Source organism: Moschus berezovskii, chromosome 27 (genome assembly GCF_049115385.1).
Source record: "Moschus berezovskii isolate FMDL1 chromosome 27, NW_MosBer_1.0, whole genome shotgun sequence".
NCBI lineage: Eukaryota > Metazoa > Chordata > Mammalia > Artiodactyla > Moschidae > Moschus > Moschus berezovskii.
The window spans coordinates 23,119,121-23,146,344 of NC_142486.1; the positions used below are offsets into that span (position 1 = coordinate 23,119,121).

The 27,224-nt window shown below is 40.5% G+C and overlaps 1 protein-coding gene across 1 annotated transcript in view; it reads left to right on the forward strand.

Moving 5' to 3' along the window:
• DNAH3 (dynein axonemal heavy chain 3) overlaps positions 1-27,224 on the forward strand; it is a 244,562-nt gene that overhangs the window by 4,630 nt on the left and 212,708 nt on the right. Inside the window, exons 2-11 of the mRNA XM_055409629.2 lie at positions 326-430; positions 1,176-1,398; positions 6,220-6,292; positions 6,562-6,727; positions 9,294-9,483; positions 11,122-11,317; positions 16,810-16,935; positions 18,325-18,520; positions 21,091-21,270; positions 25,397-25,533. Coding sequence (XP_055265604.2) covers positions 326-430; positions 1,176-1,398; positions 6,220-6,292; positions 6,562-6,727; positions 9,294-9,483; positions 11,122-11,317; positions 16,810-16,935; positions 18,325-18,520; positions 21,091-21,270; positions 25,397-25,533 — 1,592 coding nt within the window. The remainder of the gene's footprint in view (positions 1-325; positions 431-1,175; positions 1,399-6,219; positions 6,293-6,561; positions 6,728-9,293; positions 9,484-11,121; positions 11,318-16,809; positions 16,936-18,324; positions 18,521-21,090; positions 21,271-25,396; positions 25,534-27,224) is intronic.

A 27,224-nucleotide genomic window follows, 5' to 3' on the forward strand; every position in this document is an offset into this window, starting at 1 on the left:
TTTTGCCAATGTGAAATGCAAGAGTCAATTTTTTTTTTTTTAAGTCAACCCCTTTAATTACAACTCAGGGTAGGGAAGCTGGGAGTGCCCTCAGATTTGGGTTCTTCCCAGGGGAAAAATACATGAATTTGCTCATAGAAGGGTAGCCATGAGGAGATGCTAGAGAAGAGACATTAAGAATTGAAACCAATGGATAGTGGTGAGAAGGGTGTTTTATGGCAGAATTTTGTGCCTAAATCCTTTTCTGAGGAACTTTTTACTCATTATGCACCTCAGAGGCTTGGAAATCTTTCCTGAAGAGTGACTTTGTATTTGTTTCCCACAGATCCCCAAAAGTGACTCCATACATCACATGAGCCACTCCCAGATGCGGCCAGAGTTGCCCCCTCTGCCTGCTTCTGCTAATGAAGAACCATCTGAACTCTATCGGGTATGTTCACCTGGCTGCTACTCTTCTGCTGGTAACGGTTGGGGTCAAACAGACTTGACAGGTAGGATTAGAGGCCTCAGTCATTTCTGCCACTGGAAGAGGCTCTAGCACAGTGGGGAAAAGAGCTATGTAGTAGCACAGATCTGGCCTTCTCACTTACCTGCTGCGTTATTTAAATTCTCTGAACTTCTGCAAATTCAACTATAAAATGAAAACAATTATTTCCAACACTTTGGCCACCTCATGCAACGAGTTGACTCACTGGAAAAGACTCTGATGCTGGGAGGGATTGGGGGCAGGTGGAGACGGGGACAACAGAGAATGAGATGGCTGGGTGGCATCATCGACTCGATGGACATGAATTTGAGTGAATTCTGGGAGTTGGTGATGGACAGGGAGGTCTGGCGTGCTGTGATTCATGGGGTCGCAAAGAGTCGGACACGACTGAGCGACTGAATTGAACTGAGCCATGTACATAACAATAAAGACAATAGATGTAAATTACCTGATCACAAATTTACTGCATGTTGAAAATCAGCTGTTATCCTTGCCATCAGAAAGCATGCTCATGGTAGTCAGAGAGGTAAAATTGGTGTCCATTCCGAAAGTATTTGCCCTCAGCGTGCAGAATATTAGGCATGTGGGATGCCATGAGTCTCAATGTGAGTGGAGCCTGGCCGAGAGGAGCCCAGGTTACCTGTGTGATGTCCCTCACATGACTCACTCTGCACTTCTCCCCTTGCAGACAGTCATGTCACACAGCTTTTATCCCCCCTTGATGCAACGAACATCATGGACCCTGGCTGTACCCTTCAAAGAGCAGCACCACCACTGTGGACCCAGTGATTCCATTGCCAACAACTACTCCTTGACAGCTCGGGACCTGAAGCTGAAGGACCTGCTGAAAGTCTACCAGCCCATCACCATCAATGTCCCCAGGGAAAAGATCGTTCAGGGGCTGCCATCAGGTATTTCCTGCAGTGTGTCATACCCACTTAGAATGGGGCTTTGGGAGATTTCTGGGTTTTAGTCCTGGCTCCACCTTTACTATAGATAACTTTGAGTAACCTCATGAAGTCTCAGTTTCCTCATCTATGAAATGGGAATGATTGTAATGGCTAGCATTATGTTTAACATACACCAAGCTTTTTGTTGACTGCTCAGTTCAGTTCAGTCACTCATTCATGTCTGACTCTTTGCAACCCCATGGATAGTAGCACACCAGGCCTCCCTGTCCATGACCAACTCCCAGAGCTTGCTCACACTCTTGTCCATTGAGTTGATGATGCCATCTAACCTCCAACCATCTCATCCTCTGTCGTCCCCTTCTCCTCCTACCCTCAATCTTTCCCAGTATCGGGCTTTTCAAAGGAGTCAGTTCTTTGCATCGGGTGGCCAAAGTATTGGAGTTTCCACTTCAGCATCAGTCCTTCCAATGAATATTCAGGACTGATTTCCTTTAGGATTGACTGGCTTGATCTCCTTGCAGTCCAAGGGACTCTCAAGGGTCTTCTCCAACTCCACAGTTCAAAAGCATCAATTCTTCAGATCTCAGCTTTCTTTGTAGTCCAACTCTCACATCCATAAATGACTACTGGGAAAACCATAGCTTTGACTAGACAGACCTCTGTTGGCAAAGTAGTGTCTCTGCTTTTTAATAATGCTGGCTAGGTTGATCATAGGTTTTCTTCCAAGGAGCCAAGTGTCTTTTAATTTCATGGCTGCAGTCACCATCTGCAGTGATTTTGGAGCCCAACAAAATAAAATCTGTCACTGTTTCCATTGTTTCCCCATCTATTTGCCATGAAGTGTTGGAACTGGATGCCATGATGTTAGTTTTCTAAATGTTGGGTTTTAAGAGTGTCTGAGGTTATTCTTATTGCTCCTGGCAATCTTGATTCCAGCTTGTGCTTCACCCAGCCCAGAATTTTGCATAATGTACTCTGCATATAAGTCAAATAAGCAGGGTGACAGTATACAGCCTTGACGTACTCCTTTCCCGATTTGGAACCAGTCTGTTGTTCCATGTCCAGTTCTAACTGTTGCTTCTTGTCCTACACACGGGTTTCTCAGGAGTCAGGTCAGGTGATCTGGTATTCCCATCACTTGAAGAATTTTCCACAGTTTGCTGTGATCCACACAGTCAAAGGCTTTGGCGTAGTCAGTAAAGCAGATGTTTTTCTGGAACTCTATTGCTTTTTTGATGATTGAACGCACGTTGGCAGTTTGATCTCTGGTTCCTCTGACTTTTCTAAATACAGCTTGTTGATTGCTGCATAACAAATTACTCCCAAATTACTCACAAATTATTTGTTACTATTGAGTAACAAATTACTCAATATTTTAAATAAGCTCCATTTGTTTTCTTACAGTTTCTGTCAAGAATCTGGGCATGGTTTAACTGGCTCAGAGTCTCTCACAAGTGTACAATAAAGGTATCCAAGGGCTAGTCATCTAAAGGCAAACCAAGGAAGGATCCTCTTCCAAGCTTACTTCCTGTTGGCCATAGACATCGGTTTCTTACCGAATGGGCCTAGCCACAGGGCAACTCACAACATGACTTCTAGTTTCCCTTGGAGGAAATGAGATAGAAGAGAACCAGTAAGATAGAAACCACCATCTTTTGGGAGCTTAACTTTGAATGTGACATCCTATGGTTTTTGCCATTTTGTCAGTGTTAGAATGAGTTGCTAAGTCCTGCCCACACTCAAGAGGACTTTACAAGGGAACAATGCCAGGAAGTGGGAATCCTTGGTGGCCAAAAGTACCATAGTACTTTTTATGTATTAATTTGTTTAGTCCCACTGGGTACACATATGTCTGCTTAAGGATATCCATTAGTAGTTTTTGTTAGAGATATGTTGGAGATTTGCAATCTGCCTGCTGTCTCAAACTCATTTTCATGTTTTTCTTTATTTCTGTGCTGTGTCTGGGTGAATTCCTCAAATATATCTTCCAGCTCACTAATTTGCTCTTCAACTCTGTTCAGTCTTGAGGTTATCCTGTATAATAGATGTTTTTTTATTTTAATAACACTGTCTTTCATTTTCAGATTTCTTAATTGGTTCTACTTATGACTGTCACCACCCTTGCCAGTTTCTTATTCTATTCTCATGGACATAACATTTTCAGTCTCACTTGGAGGATCTTAAACATTTATTTTGGAGCAATATTAGCGTTGCTATATTATTTCCATTTTGTAAATATTTCCCTCAGTTGTTGAGTTTATTTGCTATCTTTCTTATATTGGTTTTTCTCATGTGTTATGGGATTTTTAGTTTGCAGGCTTATGTTGAGAGCTTTTCCCCTTCTTGCTACGTGAATTTCCCATTTGTTGTTTAATTCACACACGATAAAATGCACAGATCTTAGTGTTCAGTGAGTTTTGTCAGTTGTTTGTTTATACCATATTTGTATACAGCCACCACCCAAATAAGATATAGAGCATTTCCATTACTAGAAGAAGGTCTCTTGTGTTCCTTTCCCATCAGTTCCTTCCTCTCCCCAGTACCATCCTGCCCCCTTTCTGATTTCTGTCACCATAAGTTAGTTTTGGTTGTTCATATTTATAAATGTACTCAAACAGTGTACTGTTTTGACATACCTTTTAAAATCTTGCCTTTCTTCCTTATGCCTTCATCTGGCATCTTAGGACCCCAAATTAGTACCAGATCTTATTATTGATGGCTTAGAACTTCCATCCTAAGGTGCTGTTTTAGAGATGTTGTAGATCTGGTCCCTGCGGTTATGTTAGGTTTGGCCTGGTTATTCCCAGCCTTTCTTTGCTATCTGTGGCCACTGTGTGAATTGAGGATCAGATCAGATCAGTCGCTCAGTCGTGTCCGACTCTCCGCGACCCCATGAATCACAGCACGCCAGGCCTCCCTGTCCATCACCAACTCCTGGAGTACACTCAAACTCATGTCCACAGAGTCAGTGATGCCATCCAGCCATCTCATTCTCCGTCGTCCCCTTCTCCTCCCGCCCCCAATCTTTCCCAGCATCAGAGTCTTTTCCAGTGAGTCAACTCGTCGCATGAGGTGGCCAAAGTATTGCAGTTTCAGCTTTAGCATCAGTCCCTCCAATGAACGTCCAGGATTGATCTCCTTTAGAATGGACTGGTTGGATACAGGTGCTTTATCTGCATGCCAGTGTTGCTGGCTTTTCAGCCTGTCTTCATGGGTAGGGAAGCCATGGCTTTATACTGTGAACCTAGCTTCAGTCCCCACAATCATGGTATGTTTTGGATTTCATTATTCTCCCAGGTATCAATCACCTAATTATTTCTGCCTGCTTTTGGTGCCAGAAGCCAAGTTTAAGACTTTTACTTCACACTGTGTTTAAGTTCACACAGAAGAGCATCTTTTTGAATAACGCATTGTCTTTTTAATTTTAAAGAATTTTTTCTGTTATTGTTATATTTGCAGTTGTTGTTGTTCAGTTGTTAAGTCATGTTCTTCTCTTTGCAACCCTGAACTGTAGCATACCAGGCTTCCCTGTCCTTCACTGTCTCCTAGAGTTTACTCACAATCAAGTCTGTTGAGTCAATGATGCCATTCAACTATTTCATGCTCTGCTGCCCCTTCTCCTTTTGCCGTCAGTCTTTCCAAGCATCAAGGTATTTTCCAGTGAGTCAGTTCTTCACATCAGGTGGCCAGAGTATTGGAGCTTAGCTTCAGCATCAGTCCTTCCAGTTTATATTCAGGGTTGATTTCCTTTAAGATTGATATTTGGAGTAGATTGAGGAAATCTAAGTATGAACTCAGAATACATCTTGATTAAGAGTCTTCAATCCTCTGATTCTCTCAAAATATCAATTTCCTGTTAGTATGTATTCAACATGTCTAAAATGACATGTTAATTTTTTAGACTAGACTCTTAAGGTTAAGGTTTAGTCATAGAGTGATATATATATATATATATACACATTTTGTATGTATATACATTTTATTTTATTTTTAAAATATTTGTTTATTTATTTTTGGCTGTGTCAGGTCTTAGTTGTGGCATCGGGGATCTTTTGTTGTGCACAGGCCCTTTGTTGCTGGGTGTGGGCTTCTCTCTAGTTGTGGCGTGTAGACCCTAGAGTGTGCAGGATCAGTAGTTACAGCACATGGGCTTAGTTGCCCCACAACATGTGGAATCTCAGTTCCCCAAGCAAGGATCAAACACGAATTCCTTACATTGGAAGTCAGATTCTCAACCACTAGGCCACCAGGGAAGTCCTGGTAGTAGAGTTTTATATTGTGTTTATTAAATTTATTTATCACAAATGATATTTATTGCAATGCCTTCTATTTGTTGCAAATTACATCATTTTTTCTATTTGCAATAATTATATTTATTGAAAATGATACTGGTTTTTCTATTTGTGAGACTCATATAATATTTCCTTTAAAATAAATAGCTTAAGTTTAAAAGTCTGAATCTATTTAAAGAAGAATCTTTAGCAGTAATACACCTAATGTTTAGAAAATAGAGCACATAGGATTAGGGGGTGAATTGAGGATATATGAATATTTGTCCAGTGTATAAGAGAACAGAAGGTATGCTCATCCCCATTTCACAGTTGAGGAAGCTGAGGCTTGGAGTGATGGTCACTTCTCCAGGGGCATACAGATAATTAGTGGTCCAGGTGGGACCAGGGTCTGCATCACCTGCTTCATCCCACCACACCAAGTCCACCCCTCTTAGTTCTCCTGGACTGCCCTAAGACTTGCATCCCTGTGGGCAGAAGATGGCTCAAGGTCACTGCCCATCACTGATATCTTTCATCTCCATTGTTCTAGCAAATAAAAGCTCATCAGAGCCTAACAAGAAGAAAATGAAGTTCTCCCCCAAAGACAAAGAGGACCTCACTGGGTAAGGAGTTTCTATGGGCACAGGGGATTGCAGGACACTAGAATGAGCTGAAGAAGGTTATGGTCTCATGAAAGCCACACTCTGCTTCTTGACTTTAAAACATTCCTGGATACCTAGTTACTTATGTTTTTTCCCACCAATACTCTTAATCTAATTTATTAAGGCTCTAAATAAAAATAAATTAGCTAACTAAGCAAAACCAGTGCTTACAAACTTATGAAGTATGAAGTGTTCATGGAACCAGACACTAAGCTGTGTCTACTTTTCAGGATGAAGTCAGCCTCAACCTCCTTACCTATGAAGAAGGAGGTTGTGACATCTTTGACTTTCCCAGGAAGCAGACCAATGAGTCCAGAAGAACAGATTGATGTGATGTTACAGCAGGAGATGGAAATAGAAAGTAAAGAAGCCAAACCATCTGAATCAGACTTGGAGGTACATTCTTACTGCCTCCTTTCTCTCAACTTGCTAAGTATTACTCTTGACATCTCTATGATTCTAGACTAGAGAAAAGCAGTAGTCAGCTGAGGAATGTTTTAAAAATACTGAAGTCCAAAGACAGGCAGGTTGATTTCCCTTCTTCTTTCTCAACATTGCTATGGCTATTCAAGGTGAAGTAAGTCAGAAAGAGAAACACCAATACAGTATATTAACACATATGTATGGAATTTAGATAGATGATAATGACAACCCTATATGCAAAACAGCAAAAAAAGACACAGATGTAAAGAACAGACTTTTGGACTATGTGGAAGAAGGCAAAGGTGGGACGATATGAGAGCATAGCACTGAAGCATGTATATTACCGTATGTAAAATAGATGACCAATGCAAGTTCAATGCATGAAGCTGGTGCTCTGGGACAACCCAGAGGGATGGAGTGAGGAGGGCTTGGGAGGGGGTTTCAGGATGGGGGGACACAGGTACACCTGTGGCTGATTCATGTCAATATATGACAAAAACCTGCACAATATTGTAAAGTAATTAGCCTCCAATTAAATAAATTATTTTTAAAAATACATAAAGACACTGAAGTTCAGACCCCATGCAGACTGCTGAATGAACGTGTGCATGCGTGAGTTTTCTGCTTTAGTAAGTCTTAGAAACCGGTGCCTTCAGGTCCTCTTAGAACATAGGTTGCAAAATGGCTGCATAGAACATAGGCAGGGGTTGCCAGATTTTGAAAAACAAAACAAAAAACATGGCCCCCAGTTTGAATTTCAGATAAACGATGAATAATTTTTAGTATATTCCAGTGCATACTGTATTTTATCCAGCAGCCCAACCATAAGTTAAATATGGCCTACAGATGTGTTTGGGAAAAGAGAGAAATCTCGCATATGCTAGATTTCTAACCTCTCTTGAAAAAATTCATATATTTGAAACTGAACAATAGCTACCTCCTTTAGATGAGAAATTCATTCTCTGGTTTGTCAGTCTCCATAATTCCTTATTATTTTATTATGTCCAGCCAACTTTCAGTTATTAACATTACCAGCTTGGTCCCAGACAGACTTCTGAGCCTCTAACACTTGACTTGAAAGAACTGCAAAGCTTTAGAGCAAAGAGCTTTTGAATTTATAGTGTATGGTAAAATGATTAACAATAAAAACTAATAGTGACTGAGAATGTGCTGCTGCTGCTGCTGCTAAGTCACTTCAGTCGTGTCCGACTCTGTGTGACCCCATAGACGGAAGCCCACCAGGCTCCCCCGTCCCTGGGATTCTCCAGGCAAGAACACTGGAGTGGGTTGCCATTTCCTTCTCCAATGTTTGAAAGTGAAAAGTGAAAGTGAAGTCGCTCAGTTGTGTCCGACCCTTAGCGACCCCACGGACTGCAGCCTACCAGGCTCCTCCATCCATGGGATTTTCTAGGCAAGAGTACTGGAGTGGCTTGCCATTGCCTTCTCCGAATGTGCTAAACCATACTAAACCCTCTAGATGCTTGACCCCATTCAGGACCTGCAGACTATGATTATTCCTGTTGTACAGTTGTGGAAATTGGGATGGGGACTGTTTAATCAACTTGCTCCAAGTTATACAGTCAGTAAGAGGCAAAACTAGAACTTAGACCAGTCTGGCTTATACTAACATTCTGTGCTCTTAAGAGCATAGAACAACAGTTCTCAAACTTGCCTGAAAATAAGAATCGCCTGGGGTTCTTGTTAACATATCCTAAATGCCCTAGGAGGGAGGGGCCTGTGAATCTGCATTTTAAGAGGAGCCTCTCTCCTCGCCCCAGGCAGTTCTTACAATGAGAGAACTTTGGAAGTTTGTCCTTTATCAAGGCTGGAGAGATGCAAGTTCAGCCTTTTCTGACCACAGACAATCGGCACAGAATGTTAAAGCTGATTTCAAACTCTTTCCTTTACTTTGTGCTTCTCTTTTATCTGAAATTATTCATTTCCAGAGTCTTTCAGCCAGCTAGCAGCTTAGAGGCAAGCCCTAAATAAACCAAACTTCCTAATGTCACCAGGTCACATTGGGCTGTTCGTTCAGCTCATGTGTTTGTGTTGCTTTTCTAAACTCAAAAGATCCGTGGTTGAATTAGAATAATTATCATAAGTCTCACTCAGACTTGGGGATTTCCCCATAAGCCATAGGATCGAGTACTTTGCTCATATAGGGTTGTTGTTATAAGGAGGGTGAATTGAGTCCATTTGAGGAGCTTGTCATTCCTCTTCTTAAAGCTCACCAGATATGTTATCTCCATCCCTGGGGCTTAATACTCTTTCCACTGCTTCTGTTTGCATGGCATTTGACAAATCCTTCCTTATACAGCACTGAGATCGCTCTGGCTTTGGTTGACTCCTCCAGAGCCATGGGGAATACTCACCAACAATTCATTACAATGAGTGTGATGTCATGGACCAAAAAGTGAGTGAAGGATGGAGATCAGTGATGTACGAAAAGGGTACTTTGGCAGCTGATGGGTGTGGGCAAGTGGGCACAGTTAGCCAATTGATTATGATCGTTTTGTTGCTGGTGGTTTGTTTATGGAAGAGATACTACTACTATTTGACCAGTGGAATCCGAAAAGACATGATTGCCCCTGAGGAGGACAAAGTGATGGTTCGGATTTCAAAGCTGATTTCAAACACACTGCTGACAAGTCCCTTCCTGGAACCCCTGATGGCTGCCCTGGTGGAGGAGAAGGAAAATGACTATTACAGAAGCCTCATGAAAAGCATTGGTAAGGCCGTGCATAAATGGGGCAGGGTTCCTATGTGGAGGGCACCGTCTTTCCTTTCACTGTAAATTCTTCTCTCTGTTTTCTCAGAAAAATGCCAAAAACATTGTGTAACTTTTCATTCAGTTGCTCCCCCACACTGCCACCATCACTCATGTCCATACCAGTACTTATCACACTTCAGTGTGCATCTGTGCAACCTAAGGATCTCATTAAAGTGCGGATTCTGATTCAGTAGCGTTTGGGAGGGGCCCACGATTCTGCACCTCCAGCTAACTCCCAGGTGATGCAGGTGCTACTCACCCTGGGCAGTAGCAATAAGTAGCAGGGGCCCATAGACATTTAAAATGTAGCTCAAGACCTCTTCCCTCAAGTATTTTGATCTCTGCAACCCTCAGTGATCACTCCATCTTCTGTATTCATAGCACTTCTCGCTTCCACTTTCAACTCATACCATTTTGGAACTTCTCCTGTGCCATTGTTTCTCTCTGGCCTTTAACACTGGTCTTGTCTTTCTCATGGGTCTCAGCTCCCTTATTAGACATTTACTGATATATCATCAGCCCTCATTCCCTTTCATGTTTAGCTGCATGTCTTGTGCACACAGTAGATCATTGGGAAATGTTTGATGATGTTGAGTAATGTGAAAAGTGAAAGTAAAAGTCTCTCAGTCGTTTCCAACTCCTTGCGACCCCATGGTCTATACAGTTCATGAAATTCTCTCCAGGGGATCTTCCCAACCCAGAGATCAAACCCAGATCTCCTGCACTGAAGGTGGATTCTTTACCAGCTGAGCGCTGAGCCACCAGGGAAGCCCATAATAATATGAGAATAATGTGAGAAACGCATCAAAGGGGAGAGGTGATCATATTAGTTCCCCACCTTCCCATTTATCTGGAAAACAGCTATACTTACTAAATTAATGGGTTTTTTAAAAAAAAATTTCCTAATCAATCTTCTAGTGATGTCAGTGTAATGGCTCCTTGTCTGCTATAGGCTAGAATCAAACTTTTAAGATTAAACATCTAAAGCCCTTCAAATTTCAGCGTCAATCTACTTCTCCTATCTTATCACCTGGAACTCTACTGCTTGTACCTGATATTTCTGCCACAGCATGACCCACAGCTTCTTGAGTATATTATACAAAAATCATGAAACTGCACTTATCCTGTCAGACAAAATCCTACTCATATTCTATGACCCAGCTTAAATGTTACTTCCTCTATGAGGCTTTTGCCCGTCCATATCATGTGAAATTTCTAAATTTCCATTCGTAAGTATCTGGTGTCATGTACTGTTTTTTAATGTAGCTATGTTGGTGTGCTGTGTCATAATGAGGTTTCAGCAAATACTAGTTCATTGATACGCATGATGCTAGATATCCTACTAGGACTAAACTCCAGATTCTAAGTGCTCCAGACTCTGAAGTTATTTTCCTCTTCCCCCCAAAATGTCTCACATACCAACAGCGTGAAACCTCAGTTTAGTTATACCCAGGGGATTAGCAATGACCTTGTAAATGAGGGAGCGTTTCCAGGTGTAAATGGACAGAAGCTTGTTTACCTTCTAAGTGCTGAAACTGAGGGCACAAAGTGCTCAGGGCCCCTGATTAATAGCAAGTGTTTGCCCTCTTGGTTATAGTTGATTACATCCTCATGGACCCCATGGAGAGGAAAAGACTCTTCATTCAGAGCATCCCCCGAGCATTTCCTCAAAGAGTGATCCGGGCCCCCGTGCCCTGGCACAGTGTCTACAGGAATGCCAAGAAGTGGAACGAAGAGCACCTGCACACAGTGAACCCCATGATGCTCAGCCTGAAGCAGCTGTGGTTTTCGGAGTAAGAAGTGCCTCCTGCCCCTTTTATAGCTTTCTTTATTGCTTCCACACGTAAGAGATCATCTTATGTGGCAGTAGCCTTGCCCTCGAAGTAAAATAATGGAAACCCTAGACCAAGTTGCATATGGTAAGGGATAACTCTCTGTGCAGAGCTAAGTGGCCCTTCTTTGTGCCTCCACAGCACCTATGTGTAGGCCCTGGAACATACTGGTTAAGAGCACTCACATGGGGCCAGCTTGCTCGGCTCTACCTCTAACTCTACTGCTTCATAAGTAACATCCTTACCTCTAAATGTGGGATAAGACTTCCTACTTCATAGCGCTGGTAGGAGGTATAAATAATTTAGAGTACTTAGAACAATGCCTGATACAAGTATCCAGGAGGTGTTAATTAGACCTCCATTGTGAGGTATATAATACTGAATTATATTTGTACCTTTACTAGTTTGACTCTCTCTAGCCTATGAAATGTATGGGATGGGGGCTTGAGTCTTCTTGTTTCTATTCCTTTCCCAATTCTTTTTTCAAGTTTGTTTAGTTGAAGTATAGTTAATTTACAATGTTATGTAAATTTTTGCTGTGCAGCAAAGTGATTGTATACATACATTCTTTTTCATGTTCTTTTCCATTATGGTTTATTACAGGATATTGAATATAGTTCCTTCTGCTATATAGGAGGACCTTGTTGTTTATTTATTCTATATATACTAGTTTGCTGTTTATCTATTGTATATATACTATTCTGTATATACTAGTTAGTTTCCACTAACCCAAACTCCCATTCTGTTCCTCTCCTATGCTCCCTCCTGCTTGGCAATCACAAGTCTGTTGTCTAGGTCTGTGAGTCTGTTTCTGTTTTATAGATAAGTTCATTTGTGTCGTGTTTTAGAATCCACATACAAGTGGTATTAGGTGGTATTCGTCTTTCTCTTTCTGACTTACATCATTTAGTATGATAATCTCTAGGTCCATCCATGTAGTTAAGGCATTATTTCATTCTTTTTCTGGCTGAGTAGTATTTCATTGTATATATGTTCAACATCTTCTATATCCATTCATCTCTCAATGGACATTTAGGTTGTTTCCATGTCTCAGCGGTTGTAAATAGAGCTGCTATGAACAAAGGGGCACTTGCTGCTGCATAGTCGCTTCAGTTTGTCCAACTCTGTGTGACCCCATGGACTATAGCCCACTAGATTCCTCTGTCCATGGGGATTCTCCAGGCAAGAATACTGGAGTAGGCTGCCATGCCCTCCTCCAGGGGATCTTCCAGACCCAGGAATCTAACCCAGGTCTTCCACACTGCAAGCAGATTCTTTACTATTTGAGCCACCAGGGAAGTCCTGGTGCATATATCTTTTCAAATTATAGTTTTTGTGTGACTATATGCCCAGGAGTGTGATTGCTGGATCATATAACAATCTATTTTTAGTTTTTAAAGTTAATTCTTTTATGTAACTCAGGACCAGTGCAGAGTTGGCATACAATAGTCTCATTTATATTTATCAGTGACTAAATTGGCCACAGATATTGTAGAAGTCCAGAGGAGGCAAGAGTCACTTTTTCTCTTTCATTTTTCTAAATTAGGATGTTATTTGCATACTTTAAGATTCACCCTCTTGAAGTGTGCAATACGGTAATTTTGAGTATACTCACAAATTTATACAATTTTCCTGAAAATATTGGGAATGTTTTCATTATCCCCTAAAGAAGCTCTGTAGTCATTAGTAGTTACCCCACTTCTCCCTTTCACTCAGTCCCTGGCAGAACATTATTCTGCTTCCTGTCTTCATGGATTTACCTATTCTCAATATTTTACATAAATGGAATCATACAATATGTGGCCTTTCATGTTTGGCTGCATTAAGTTAGCAAGATTCATGTTTTCAAGATTCATCCATATTGAACCATTATCAGTATTTCATTTCTTTTTATGGCTGAATAATATTCCATTTTATTGTTATACCACATTTTTTAATCCGTTAATCAACTGCACTGGAAATAATAAAGACTGATTTATTTTTTTATGAGCCCCTCAAGAATGAGTGTGAATCCTGGTGGGAGAATGAGGCCACCAGAGTTCACCAAAAGATCAGGTTAATGAAATGATGTGCTACTACATTTTTATTAGAAAAATTGTAGGCAGATATGTGTGTGTAATTGTGATTGGTTAAACTTAATCAGTAGCTCAAATATTTTGTTTGTGGAGGACCTTTAGCTTTGTATGTGTTTTGTCTTTGGGGAGCCTTATCACTTGGATAACTTACTTGTTTTTCACATTCTTAGTTTTACCTGTATTTTAAAAAGTAATTGTAGGTAGAGTCAACCCAGGATAGAGCCCATCAATCATAAGAAATAAGCACATTCCTTTCTTTGAACTGAATTCAGCTTTCTAAGGCATTAGAGGTGCTAGTCAGGACATGAGAAAAAAGTAGTTTTCTAGTGAGGCAAAAGTATGTAATAATAATTTATAGAAAAGTAATAATGTATAGATAGAGTAGGCTCTGAAACTAACCAGCCTACGTTCTCATTCTTGCTCTGTCCCTGATGAACTGTGTGATTTGGGGAAGTTAATCTCTCTGGACCCCTGTTTCTTTATATGCAAAATGGGATTGTTGGGTGAAGTGCTTAGAACAGTGCTTGGCATACAGTAGTTGTTCAATAAGTTCTGCTTTAAGTAGAAGCATGTTTATGGCCTCAAAAAATAAATTAACCTAGAAATTAACAAGAAGTCAGCCACAAGGCTGATAAAATTGCCAGAAGTTCTGTGCCAAGAGAATGTACACAAGAATTTAATTTGATCACATAAAGAAAATGACAAATTATTATTAGCTTTTACTATAAGAAGAATTCTTATCACTTGCTCTTTTCCTAATCTATTCCTTCTTCTTTATTTATTTTTAATTGATTGCTTTACAATATTGGTTTGATTTCTGTCATACATCAACATGAATTAACCATAGGTATACATATGTCCCCTCTCTCTTCAATCTCTCTTCTCCCTCTTTCCATTTCCCACCCCTCTAGGTTATTACGGATCCCCAGTTTGAGTTCCCTGAGTCATAGAGCAAATTTCCATTGGCTGTCTGTTTACCCATGTTAGAGTATATGCTCGGTCTTCTCTGGTGACTCAGACAGTAAAGAATCCACCTGTAGTGCAGGAGACCTATATTCAATCCCTGGGTCTGGAAGATCCCCTGGAGGAGGGCACGGCAACCTACTCCAGTACAACTGCCTGAAGAATCCCCATGGATGGACAGAGGGACCTGGCAGGCTACAGTCCATAGGGTCACACAGAGTCAGACACGACTGAAGTGACTCTGCAGCAGGAACAGCGGTGTATATGCTTCCATGCTGCTGTCTCCATTCATCTCACCCTCTCCTTCCTCTTCCCCACCCTTGTCCGTAAGTCTGTTTTCTATGTCTGCACCTCCATTCATTTCAGTTCAGTCGCTCAGTTGTGTCCAACTCTTTTTCTGTTCTGCAAATAGGTTCATCAGTACCATCTTTCTAGATTCCATATATATATATATGTTAATAGACAATATTTGTTTTTCTCTTTCTGACTTACTTCACTCTGTATGATAGCCTCTAGGTTCATCCACCTCATCCGAACTGACTCAAATGCATTCCTTTTTATGGCTGAGTAGTACTCCATTGTATGTATGTACCACAGCTTCTTTATCCATTCATCTGTCGATGGACATCTAGGTTACCTCCATGTCCTAGCTATTGTAAAGAGAGGTGCAGTGAATAGAGCTTACCGTGGGCTCTGTAACAACCCAGAGGAGTAGGAAAGTGCAGGAGGTGGGAGGGAGATTCAAGAGGGAGGGGATATATGTACACCTATGGTTAATTCATGTTGACATATGACAGAAATCAAACCAATATTGTAAAGCAATCAATTAAAAAGAAATAAATATAAAGAAGAAGGACTAGATTAGAAAAAAAGCAAGTAATAAAGAATCCTTCTTATAGTAAAAGCTATACATTTAATAATTTGTCATTTTCTTTACATGATCAAGTTAAATTCATGTCTACATCCTCTTGGAATACATGTGTCTTTTTCAGTTTTGGTTTCTTCAGGGTATATATCTAGAAGTGGTATTTCTGGGTTGTATGGTGGTTTTATCCCTTGTTTTTTAAGGAATCTCCACACTGTCTTTCATATTGGCTATATCAATTGACTGTACAAGAGTGAACCAAAATCATTTAGGATTTTGTCAGCTGAACCAAAAAATTCGCAATGAGAAAGATTTGTTAAGGAAATGCTATGGAGAAATGTTCTTATGTGACCTGTAATATTTAGCTTTAAACATGTTAAGAGGTCACCTAGTGAAGGGAAGGGTTTAGGGGCCAGAATGAGGGTAGTCATCTGAACAAAGAATAGATTTCTCTGGCCAGTGTTGGCAGTTTATTATGATTGAACTAAAGATGAATGACATAATTATCAGATGGTGACCAGGGCCATGCTAAGGTTGGATATCAAATGGATATGGAGAGTGAGGTCCTCGAATTCTGTCCTCCCCAGCAGTGCTTCGTGACTGGCCAGACAAGATGAAGACTTAAGTTCCTTACCTCCATCAAAAAAAAGAATAGAAATGTAGGCTGTAGGATTTTAGGAGTATGAGGGAAAGTGCCTAGTGGGTCATTACAGTGGATGATGAAAATGAGAAGTGAGAATTGGGGCAAGCTAAGAAAGTGAGCAGAGATCTGGTTGGGGAAGTTGTAGGCACTGATGGTTTCAAAGAGTGATTAATAAACAAATGAATAGGTGTCAGGCAGAGAAATGCTGGCTCTGTGAGCTAAAAAAAAAAAAGCCTTGGGGAGTGTGGTAAAGGGCAACACCTCCATTAACCTGAAAGAAATAGGAGAAAATAAGATCATCAGAGAGGGCAGGAAGACATCCAAGTGTCCATTTAACAAATATTTACTGAGTTCCTGCACTGTGTAAGGCAATGTCCCAGGAATGCTGTGGGTGTCTTGGTGAGGCTGCCAGCTGTCAGAGGCAGGTCTCTAGGGTTTTTGGGTCCAGATCAAAGTGGTCCTCCAATTTGTCTTGAGTAGCTCACCAAGGGACCACATTGAGGACTGCGTAGAACCCACTTGATCATGAAGGTGATGCTTTGCTTGCCCTGTCCTCTTGTGTCTTCATCTGTCTTACCCTGTATTGGAAAGAGCTTTGACGTCATATCCTAGTTTCCAGTCAGCCAAATGCCAAGTCAGTGTCAAAATCCCACTCCCCACGGGTTACCCAGAGAAGGACACATAGGAAGGCTCAGTAACAGCTCTTGAGTTTCTTACTTCTTGCAAGAGTTCTTGTGGACTATCCACTCCCTCCTCTGACTCTCAGATTTTTCAGATATAATTAGTTTTAATCTGTTTAAATCTCCTCTCATTGAAAAATGAAAATATATTTCCTCTGAATCCATCATACAAAGTTTTTTATTAAGCATCTTCTTGGCTTAGGATGTTTTGCCCTCTCTTTTGGCAGATTTCGAGACCTCAGGTTTGTTCGAACAGCAGAACTACTGGCGGGAAAATTACCTCTGCAACCTCATGAATATCAGGATGTCATTCAGAAACACTGCATGGAAGCACGCCAGATTCTTATCAACAAGTCAGTATCTGGCCTCAGAATGGTGCTGTGTCACAATATCATAAAAATCAAAAGTTCTCTGAAGTGGAAACTAGTCTCTAACCTGGGGGGGGGGGCGGGCGGGTGGTGGTGCACATATTTTGCTGACTTCTCTCTGACTCCTTCTATCCTCATCCTTCCACGTTTCCATCCCTGAGAGCCTCTGTGCCTCCTCACATACACTGCCCTTTGACCCTCACTCCTAGTCTTCCTTTGCCCTTTTGAAGGTTGCTCATTACCATTGCTTGTTGAGCACTTCCATCCCCTCCCTCCCTCTGAAATCATTTAGGCCTTGCTGGGTTACACACACACTGCTAGTCGCTCAGTCACGTCCAACTTTTTGTGACCCTATGTACTGTAGCCCGCCAGGCTTCTCTGTCCATGGGATTTTCCAGGCAAGAATACTGGAGTGGGTTGCCATTTCCTTCTCCAGGAGATCTTCCCAATCCAGGGATTGAACCTGGGTCTCCTGCATTGCAGGCAGATTCTTTATCATCTGAACCACCAGGGAAGGATAATGCATTTGAATGACTTGTATTCAGGTGGCCCAGATAGACACCTGTAAATTTCCAGGGATGGGAGTTTTTAGTCACTTAATTCATTTTTCCTTTGCAAATATGTACAGGACTGTGTCCAGAGCCAGAGAAATTCCCTTATGCGAAATGATGGTGATAATATCTACTAAGCGGTTTTTATTATCAGAGAAAATATTTATGCAATAGCTGGCATATAGTAGCTCTTAAATGTAATTATTACCTCTACAACTATGACTATTACCAGTACTTCCCTGATTGTTAGAGTAATACTTTTCTAGCAGTCAGAAAAATGACTTGATAAGATGCAAATACCGGTAGTTCCTGTTGGGAATTAGAAATTGGGGGAACAGAATGAAAGGAAAAATGAGGCATCCATTTCTTCTTTTGGTTTTCTAATTTCTGCTCTCAACCTCTGAGCAGCCACCACCACACTGGAGTTTCTCCTCCCAAGTTTTCTTCCTTTTCTCCTTTTTCTTTTCCCCTGTAAAGTTTCAGTCAGAAAACAGACATCTGCCAGGGAGAGAAATTGGACAGAATTTTGCAGTTCCTTATGACCTTTTACCCCAATCTCTGAATATAATAAACTATAGACACCTTCATCTTTCAGCAGGGCTGTCCATTTGGGTATTGCTAAGTGGGAAAACAGTTTCTCAATCCATCATCCCCAAAAAGGGGTGATGGCAGGTGAAGTGGCCAGGGATATGAGAGTACCAACTTGCGGAGCTGCTTAGTGGGGAAGGAGCCATCTGCCTTGTGGTGGAGAGTTGGGAGTGGCTGAGAGGACATCTTGGAACTTGGAAGGGATTCTCAGTCAGATGCCCTCCTTTTTTTACAGATGGATCCCCACCTGTGCCCAGCAATTTGTCTCCCAGAAGGAGCAGTGGATCCATTTTGCTCCCAAGAGTGACTATGACTCCTCTCGTAACATTGAAGAATATTTTGCTTCTGTTGCATCTTTCATGTCCCTCCAGCTCAGGGAGTTGGTCATTAACTCTCTTAAGGACCTCGTTTCCTTCTTCATGATACACAAGGTAGGTAGGGGATCAGCAGTAGACTCTTTGGAGTGGAATCAAGATTCAATATTTAATCATGTAAGGTCCTCAGCTGTAAGCCAGGCCAAAAAGTAAAATTCTTGACTTGAACACATATGTGGTGATTATTAGTTTATAAAATGATTTATTTAAATACATGGCAAGTTTTCCCAAGATAATTACCTACTTCTATATAGTAAAAATCTGTAGAACGAGAGAAATTAATTTAAAGAAAGAGTGAATAAAATGGAATGTCTACCTCCTACTGTAGAGGACTGGTAACTTTTTCATCCTCTCTGTTTTAAAAAAAAAGGGATTGAAAAGGGTTTGTTATCAATCTTTGACTTGCTATTTAGGAAGTGTTGTGCATGTTCATTGCAGATACTGGCTTTTATTATTTGGTTTTGGAATGGGTACCTCTAAAAACAAAAGACTTCATTGACCTAATTAATAACTTCTTTCATGACACTACTTAAGTGAAGTCTAGATAGCACTAAGATAAAAACTAAAACACTGTGATGGTTTTCAAAGCATCATGCTGCTGCTGCTGCTAAGTCGCTTCAGCGGTGTCTGACTCCGTGCGACCCCATAGATGGCAGCCCACCAGGCTCTGCCGTCCCTGGGATTCTCCAGGCAAGAACACTGGAGTGGGTCGCCATTTCCTCCTCCAATGCATGGAAGTGAAAAGGGAAAGTGAAGTCGCTCAGTCGTGTCTGACTCTTTGCGACCCCATGGACTAAAGCCTACCAGGCTCCTCCGTCCATGGGATTTTCCAGGCAAGAGTATTGGAGTGGGGTGCCATTGCCTTCTCCTCAAAGCATCATAGACTCCCTTAAATTTAGATAACATGGGAAATCAAGGAAGATTTTTTTTGTATTTTATACTATGTGCCGTTTTAATTTAAAAAGAATGATAAAATTTTAAATTGCCTCGTTAAAAAAGGTTAAGTTCTAAGCATTTTGACAAATAAAGTAAAAATGAACAGTTGACCTTTTATTCAAAAAATATAGAACCAGTGCTGTCAAATTTAGACTGCACTGTTAGTATTCTACAGTGGACTAATCTATACATATCATTGTAATCATCTATTTGGCTAAGCAGAAGAGACTCAAACTCAACCAAGTTTCATTCTAAAATTCCAAACAAAGAGAAAATTAAAATTTACATATATCTTAAAGAAAGAAATGTATGGGTATTTGATACACAGTAGATATTCACCTAATGCTTATCAATAATCCTTAGACAAATTTAGAATTTCTAGATTCTAAATTGAGTCTTTAGAATCAATTATTTGAGCAAATACTTTACAACTGCCTCATGCCAATTTTATTAGGCACTATGCCTTTTATGAAAGGTATCTTGTGTTACTAGCCTGTGTTAGGAATTAGAAATATCTCCACATCAGTTCTTTACCAGCTAAGCTACAGCTTCCCTGGTAGCTCAGCTGGTAAAGAATCTGCCTGCAATATAGGAGACCTCAGTTCGATTCCTGGGCCTGGAAGATCCCCTGAAGAAAGGATAGGCTACCCACTCCAGTATTCTGACCTGGAGAATTCCACGAACTGTGTCATCCATGGGATCACAAAGAGTTGGACACTACTGAGCGATTTTCACTTCACTAAACTTCCATATCTGGAGAAGGAAATGGCAACCCACTCCAGTGTTCTTGCTGGGAGAATCCCAGGGACGGGGGAGCCTGGTGGGCTTCCATCTATGGGGCCACACAGAGTCGGACACGACTGAAGTGACTTAGCACACTTCCATATCAGTATTTCTACTGCAGAAAGGTTGACATTTTGAGGGTCTGAAATATATTATATGCTAATTAGCAACTCCATGTGGGATGTACAGATAAACTCTTATACTTTTGGATTCAGTCAACAAATTTTTATTGAGCCCTTGTGCACGTGTGCTAAGTCACTTCAGTCATGTTCGACTCTTTGTGACCCTGTGAACTGTAGCCTACCAGGCTCCTCTGTCCATGGGATTCTCCAGGCGAGAATGCTGGAGTGGGTTGCCATTTCCTCCTCCAGGGGATCTTCCCAACCCAGGGATCAAACATGTGTCTGTTATGTCTCCTGCATTGATTGACGGGTTCTTTACCCCTTGTGCCACCTGCTCGTATGATGTACTAAATGCTATCTTGGATATTTTGGAGGACATAGATGGTTCAGACGCAGATCCTGTGCATGTAAATCTCATGAGAGAAAGATAAAATACCACACGGAAGTGGAAATAAGCAAGTTCAGAGGTAGAAGATTATTTCTTGATGGGGAACAGGGAGGCTTCCCAAAGGAGGAGATTTTGGTTGGAATTTTAACAGATGGGGAGGATTTGGAAATACTGATAAAATAATTTCCAAGCAATGTAAACATACTTTGAAGAAGGGGGAGAGAGTGATCTCAGGTGGGCTAAGCCATACTTAGCCCTTATTTTAAATGTGAACAGTGCATGGTACCTTTCATTTCCTTTTCTGGTACCCATGAAGTGCTATGAACAGGTAAAAGTCACTCCTTTGATTCTAAAAGGTTCCATTTTGTAATAAGCACCATATCTTATGTCTCCTGAAGGATGGAAATGATTTTGAGGAGCCCTACCAAGAAATGGAGTTCTTTATACCTCAGCTGATTATGATCAAGCTTGAAGTCAACGAGCCAATTATTGTCTTTAATCCATCTTTTGATGACTGCTGGGAATTAATACGTAACTCTTTCTTGGAAATTATTAAGAACTCTAAAGGGATTCCCAAGGTATAGTACTCAATTATTTGTTTGCATTTGTATTCACATATTGAATAAAACTTATGTTTAAATGGCTGCTTGTGCAAAGTAGGGTTTTACTATGGGAGATAGAGCCTGAGTAAACCCTCTTGACCCCCTGAAAGAGAATTTGGGCCTTAAAGAAATGTCCATGCATCCCATTAACAAAGACACTGAGATCTACTTTGTGAGCAAGCAGATTAACTGCATGATGTCAACCTCCAAGGGCAGATGTGTCCCAAGCCATATCCATCTTGGATTAATAATTCATGATGCATCAGTTGCTATGCACTTTGCCAAGAATTTTCATAAGACTATGTACCTCGTTTAGTTCTTGAAACTCCATGTTTGTTTGTTTGTTTTTTAGTTTGTTTAACTTCTAGGGTAGAGATTAAACCTTCCCTTCCTGGCCTAGGGAACTTTGAAAAGGAAACCTTTTCCCAAGTTTCCTTTCCAGGGTGACTTTACTAATCAGATTTTAGCTATTAGCAGACTTTTAGAACTGGTCAGGATCACCCACATGAGTGTGACTCTTTTGCATTCGATCTTCTGTCTCCTTCTGGGTGGTTGATGTGGCGAGTGGCCAGTGTCCAGCCCCACATAGGGACTGGACTTGTGAGATGTTTCTACACACCTCACCTCTGCCTCCCACTCTCCCTCCCTCCCCATGCTTTATGGATGATGCTCAGGTACCCTTAATCACTCCTCTCTGTGCAGTCCTGTACTTAGAGGGTTCTAACATGTCATGATTAGAGTTGGAGTTTTTAGGAAAGCATGTGAAGCCGCATGTTCCAGTTGGTTTCACCAGAGAGCTCTAAATTGAGGGTTTTAATCCAGCCGAGTCAGACTAACAGGAAAACTGGATGTGCAGAGAGGGAAGAAGTGTGGGCAGCTCTCCTACAATCAATATCCCTAGGAAGGAAATGAAAGAGAAGACCCTGTAATTTGGAAGGATAAGTGTGGGGCTTGGAGACAGATAAAGTACACACCACTCAAGTTACCCTTCACTGCTGTTGATCAGCAATGTTTACAAGCAGCTGGGTTAGGAGAGCCCAGGGCTTATGTGGCTGCTGCTGCAAGACAGCCCAGCAGGAGCTGGTAGATTTAGTGAATTGTAATACCAAGAAGCGGAGAAGGCAATGGCAAGCCACTCTAGTACTCTTGCCTAGAAAATCCCATGGATGGAGGAGCCTGGTAGGCTGTAGTCCGTGGGGTCGCTGGGGGTCGGACACCACTGAGCGACTTTACTTTCACTTTTCACTTTCACACATTGGAGAAGGAAGTGGCAACCCACTCCAGTGTTCTTGCCTGGAGAATCCCAGGGAAGGGGGAGCCTGGTGGGCTTCCGTCTATGGGGTCACACAGAATCAGACACGACTGAAGTGACTTAGCAGCAGCAACAGCAGCATACCAAGAGGACACAGTCATAGGTCACAGTTTGTACCAGGTTTGAAAGCCAGACCCAAGTAAATGCTGGTGACTCTTCTAGACTAACAAAAAGCAGCCCAATATCTGAGTTCTCCGTCTAAAGATGCCCATGGCACAGTCTCCTTCCCTGAACCCCTCATACTATATTGTCTCTGATCTGGCTAGTGACATTTTAAAAGAATAACCCTTCAGATTGAATATCTAAGAATACCTGAGAATAGCAACAGGTGGATAGTACCTATCTCCTCTCAGTCCTGCCTTATATATAAACATGAATTTTAAAAGTTAGAAAAAACATCAGCATGAGATATTTGAAAGCTGTACTCAAGGTGCAAAAGAAAAGTGTATTTGTGAGACAGTTACTAAAGAAACAAAAGTAAATATTAGAAAATATTTGTTGTAGCCAAAAGTTGAGAAAAATATGAATCTATAATACTGACTGAAAAGAAAAGAGGCATAAATAAAAGGAAGCTGGATGAGATAAAGGAAGGATTTTATAAAGTTGCAATAATTAGAATTTAAAATAGCATTAGCAGTTCATGCGTTACTTTCATAATTGTGAAATAAGATTGCTTGGGTCAGTCTCTCCTCATGGAAGAATTTTCTAACTCAAAGTGCCAGAGAAATGCCAAAGTTGGAGAGGTATACAGGAGAAAATACTGAAGGTGATGACAAAACTAAGAAATCTGGGATCAGAGAGCCAGGGAGATAAGTAGATAGTAACAGTGAGTACCTGGAAAGAACACTGTTGTTCTTGGCTCAGTTTTACAGACTGCTCTGCAGGGTATAAGAGAACCAGCCACTTTTTTAAAGGTGTGTTTTTTAAATTGAAGTATAGTTAATTTACAATGTTTCACGTTTACAGTAAAATGATTCAGTTATATATATACATATACATATATATATATATATATATAGTTGTTCAGTTACTAAGTTGTGTCCAACTTATATACATATGCTTTTTCAGATTCTTTTTCATTATAGGATATTACAAGATATTGAATATAGTTTCCTATGCTAAACCGTGGCTCTTTGTTGTTTATCTATTTTATATATAGTTGTGTGTATCTGTTAATCCCAAATTTCAAATTTATCCCTCCCTCTCCTTTCCCCTTTGGTAACCATAAGTTTGTTTTCTATGTCTGTGAGTCTGTTTCTGTTTTGTAAATAAGTTCATTTATGTCATATTTTAGATTCTACATATAAGTGATATCATATGGCATTTGTCTTTCTCGTTCTGAATTATTAATACTTAGTATGATAATGTCTAGATCCATTCATGTTGCTGCAAATGGCATTATTTCATTCTTTATTGTGACTGAGTGTGAACCCACTGTGTGTGTATATATATATGCCACATTTTCTTTATCCATTCGTCTGTCAGTGGACATTTAGGTTGCTCCCATGTCTTGGCTATTATAAGTAGTGTTTCTGTGGTCATCACGGTGCATGGATCCTTTTGAATTAGACTTTTCCCTGGATATATCTCTTATGAGTGAGATTTCTAGATCATAAGGTAACTCAATTTTTAGTGTTTAAGGAACCTCCATATTCATCCCCCTAGTGAAAATCAGCCACATTTAAAGTCATTTTTCAATTGAAGACTTCCCCCAAGAGGCAATCTTTTTATCCTGCTCACCTGTGATCTATTGCGTTGCCTGAATATTCCAGTCATGCTGCCCTAAACCATTTCATTCATATCCTTGCTTTCAAACACTGTCTATAGTATGGCTACAGCAAAGAAGTTGCTCCTTCACTGGTTTTAAAACCTTTGGGAAGAGAAAGTTCAGTTGCACTTGCTTTTGCCACTTTCTAAATTGATGCATTCTCATCACCTGCGTATAACCCATGTAACCTAGTAAAGCATTCAGAAGAATCTTTTTTGAGACAGATCACTAAAAGCCTTCTTAGCAGAGAGGGCAGTGGAAAGCAATGGACCCCCATGACAAGGACTTATAGCCTGCATGAGCCATGCAACTGAGCACATTCTTCGAAGTACACATGTGCCATCAAGAAGTTAGAGACTTGAATTCTCAGGAAAAATTTATTTTGTGCCTCAGATCATAAAGACAGAGCTTTTCCCCCTGAACTGAGAGAAGAATCTAGTATCTCTCTCCCTTTCTTCAGATGAGAAAATGAAAGTCCAGAGAAAGTAGCTTACCTAAGGTCACATAGTCAGCTAGTGGAAGAGTTTTAATTGGAAAGCATGCTTCCAGTAGCTTTTCATTAGAGAGGAAAAGTGTTTGGTAGGGGGAAGGAGTACCACTGTAATATTTAGTCACACAGTGTTTATTGAGCACTTACTGTGTGCCAAGCTCCTTAGGCCTCTCACCATAGTGAAGAATTCAGGTACGATCCAGGCCTTTATAGCATCGATATCCCAGAACAAACCTAGAGCAGCTCATTACACATTCATCTAATTACAATTATGATGAGTGTCAAGAGGGATAAATTTAGAGTGTGAGCTTTAAGCAGGGAAACCTAACATTCAAGGGGACACTTTAAGGAAATGAAAGTTTAGAGTAGGGATTTGAAACATGAATAATCCACTAAGAGGAAGAAGAGAGAGAATAAAATTAAAGGGAATAGTGGAGTGATTCCAGCACCATCTAAGGGAAAATAGAGTTGAAATGCAGCTGATGTCCCTGGAAGTGAGTCTTATGACATTTAAAAGTGGTTTCTACTCTAGGTGGAATCTATCCTGTTCCCAGAGCTGAAAGGATATAATCTGATACTTGGAACTGTTAATGCTGATGAAAAACTGGTTTCTGACTTTGTGGATCAAACTTTTGAGGTGTTTCAGAAAAATCAAGTTGGTCCCTGCAAGTAAGTTGGTTTAGTTTAACTTAAGCCATTTTGGCATTGGTTTAGAGTTCCTCAGTTCAGTTCAGTTCAGTCGCTCAGTTGTGTCCGACTCTCCACGACCCTACTTATCATCAAATAAATAATCCCTATTCCCACAGACTTGAAACAATACGTAATAAGTAACCAATATTTACTTACATAGGGATTACTATTTATCCCTATTTGCAGATGAGGAAACTATAACTTTCCCAATGTTATACAGCAAATAGATAGGAGAGCCAGAATTCAAATTACAGGTTTACCCCTATTATCTGAAAGCCTTGGCACCAGATAGATTCTGGAATTTAGAAATTCCTGAATTTTAACCAGTGGTCAGGCATCAGTCCTACCAGGAAGCCTTGAAAAACCCCTGGACCAACCTCACTTAGCAGGTGGCAGACACCAGAAGCAAGAAGAACTATAGTCCTGTAGCCTGCAGAACAGAGACCACAAACATAGAACGTCTGACAAAATGAGATGGCATGTGTTCTATATGGTATATGTTCTAGACAAAGAAAGAAGGTAAAAACCCCAGAAGAACAACTGAGTGAAGTAGAGATAGACAATCTTCCAGAAAAAGAATTCAGAATAATGATAGTGAAGATGATCCAAGATCTCAGAAACGGAATGGATATACAGACTGAGAAGATAAAAGAAATGTTTAGCAAAGAGCTAGAAGATTTAAAAAACAATTAAACAGAAATGAAAAATACACTAACTGAAATGAAAAATCCCTAGATGGAATCAATAGCAGAGTAAATGAGGCAGAAGAATGAGTAAGTGAGCTGGAAAACGGATTGATTGGTGGAAATCACTGCCACAGAACAGAATAAAGGAAAAAGAATAAAAAGTAGTAAGGACTGCCTCAAAGACCTCTGGCATAACATTAAACACACCAACGTTCATGTTATAGTGGTCCAGGAAGGAGAAGAGAGAGAAAAATGCACATGGGAAGATATTTGAAGAGATAATAGCCAATAATTTCCCTAACATGAAAAGGAAACCCTCAAGTCCAGGAAGTGCAGAGAGTCCCATACAAGATAAACCCAAGAAGAAACATGCTGAAACACATATGAATCAAACTGACAAAAATTAAGGACATAGAATATATTAAGAGCAGCAAGGGAAAAGCAACAAATAATATACAAGGGAACCTCATGTGGTTATCAGCTGATTTTTCAGCAGAAACTCTGCAGACCAGAAAGGAGTGACACAGTATATTTAAAGTGATAAAAAGGAAAAACCTACAACCAAGAATACTCTACTGTACACAGCAAGGCTCTCATTCAAACTTGACAGAGAAATCAAAAGCTTCATAGACAAGCAAAAGCTCGGAGAATTAAGCACCACCAAATCCGCTTTACAACAAATACTACAGGAACTTCTCTAGGCAAAAACAAAAGCCCACAAATAGAAAAAAGAAAATTACAAAAGGGAAATCTCACTAGTAAAGGCAAACATACAGTAAAGAAAGAAAATCATCCACACACAAATATATCAAAATCAGCAATCGTAAGAGGAGGAGAGTTCAACTGCAGGATATTGGAAATGCATTTGAAATTAAGATGCCAGCAACTTAAAACAGCCTTGTGTGAGTTTGTGTGTGTGTGTATATGTGTAGGCTGCTATGTCAAAACCTCATGGAAACTGTAAATCAAAAATCTACAATAGAT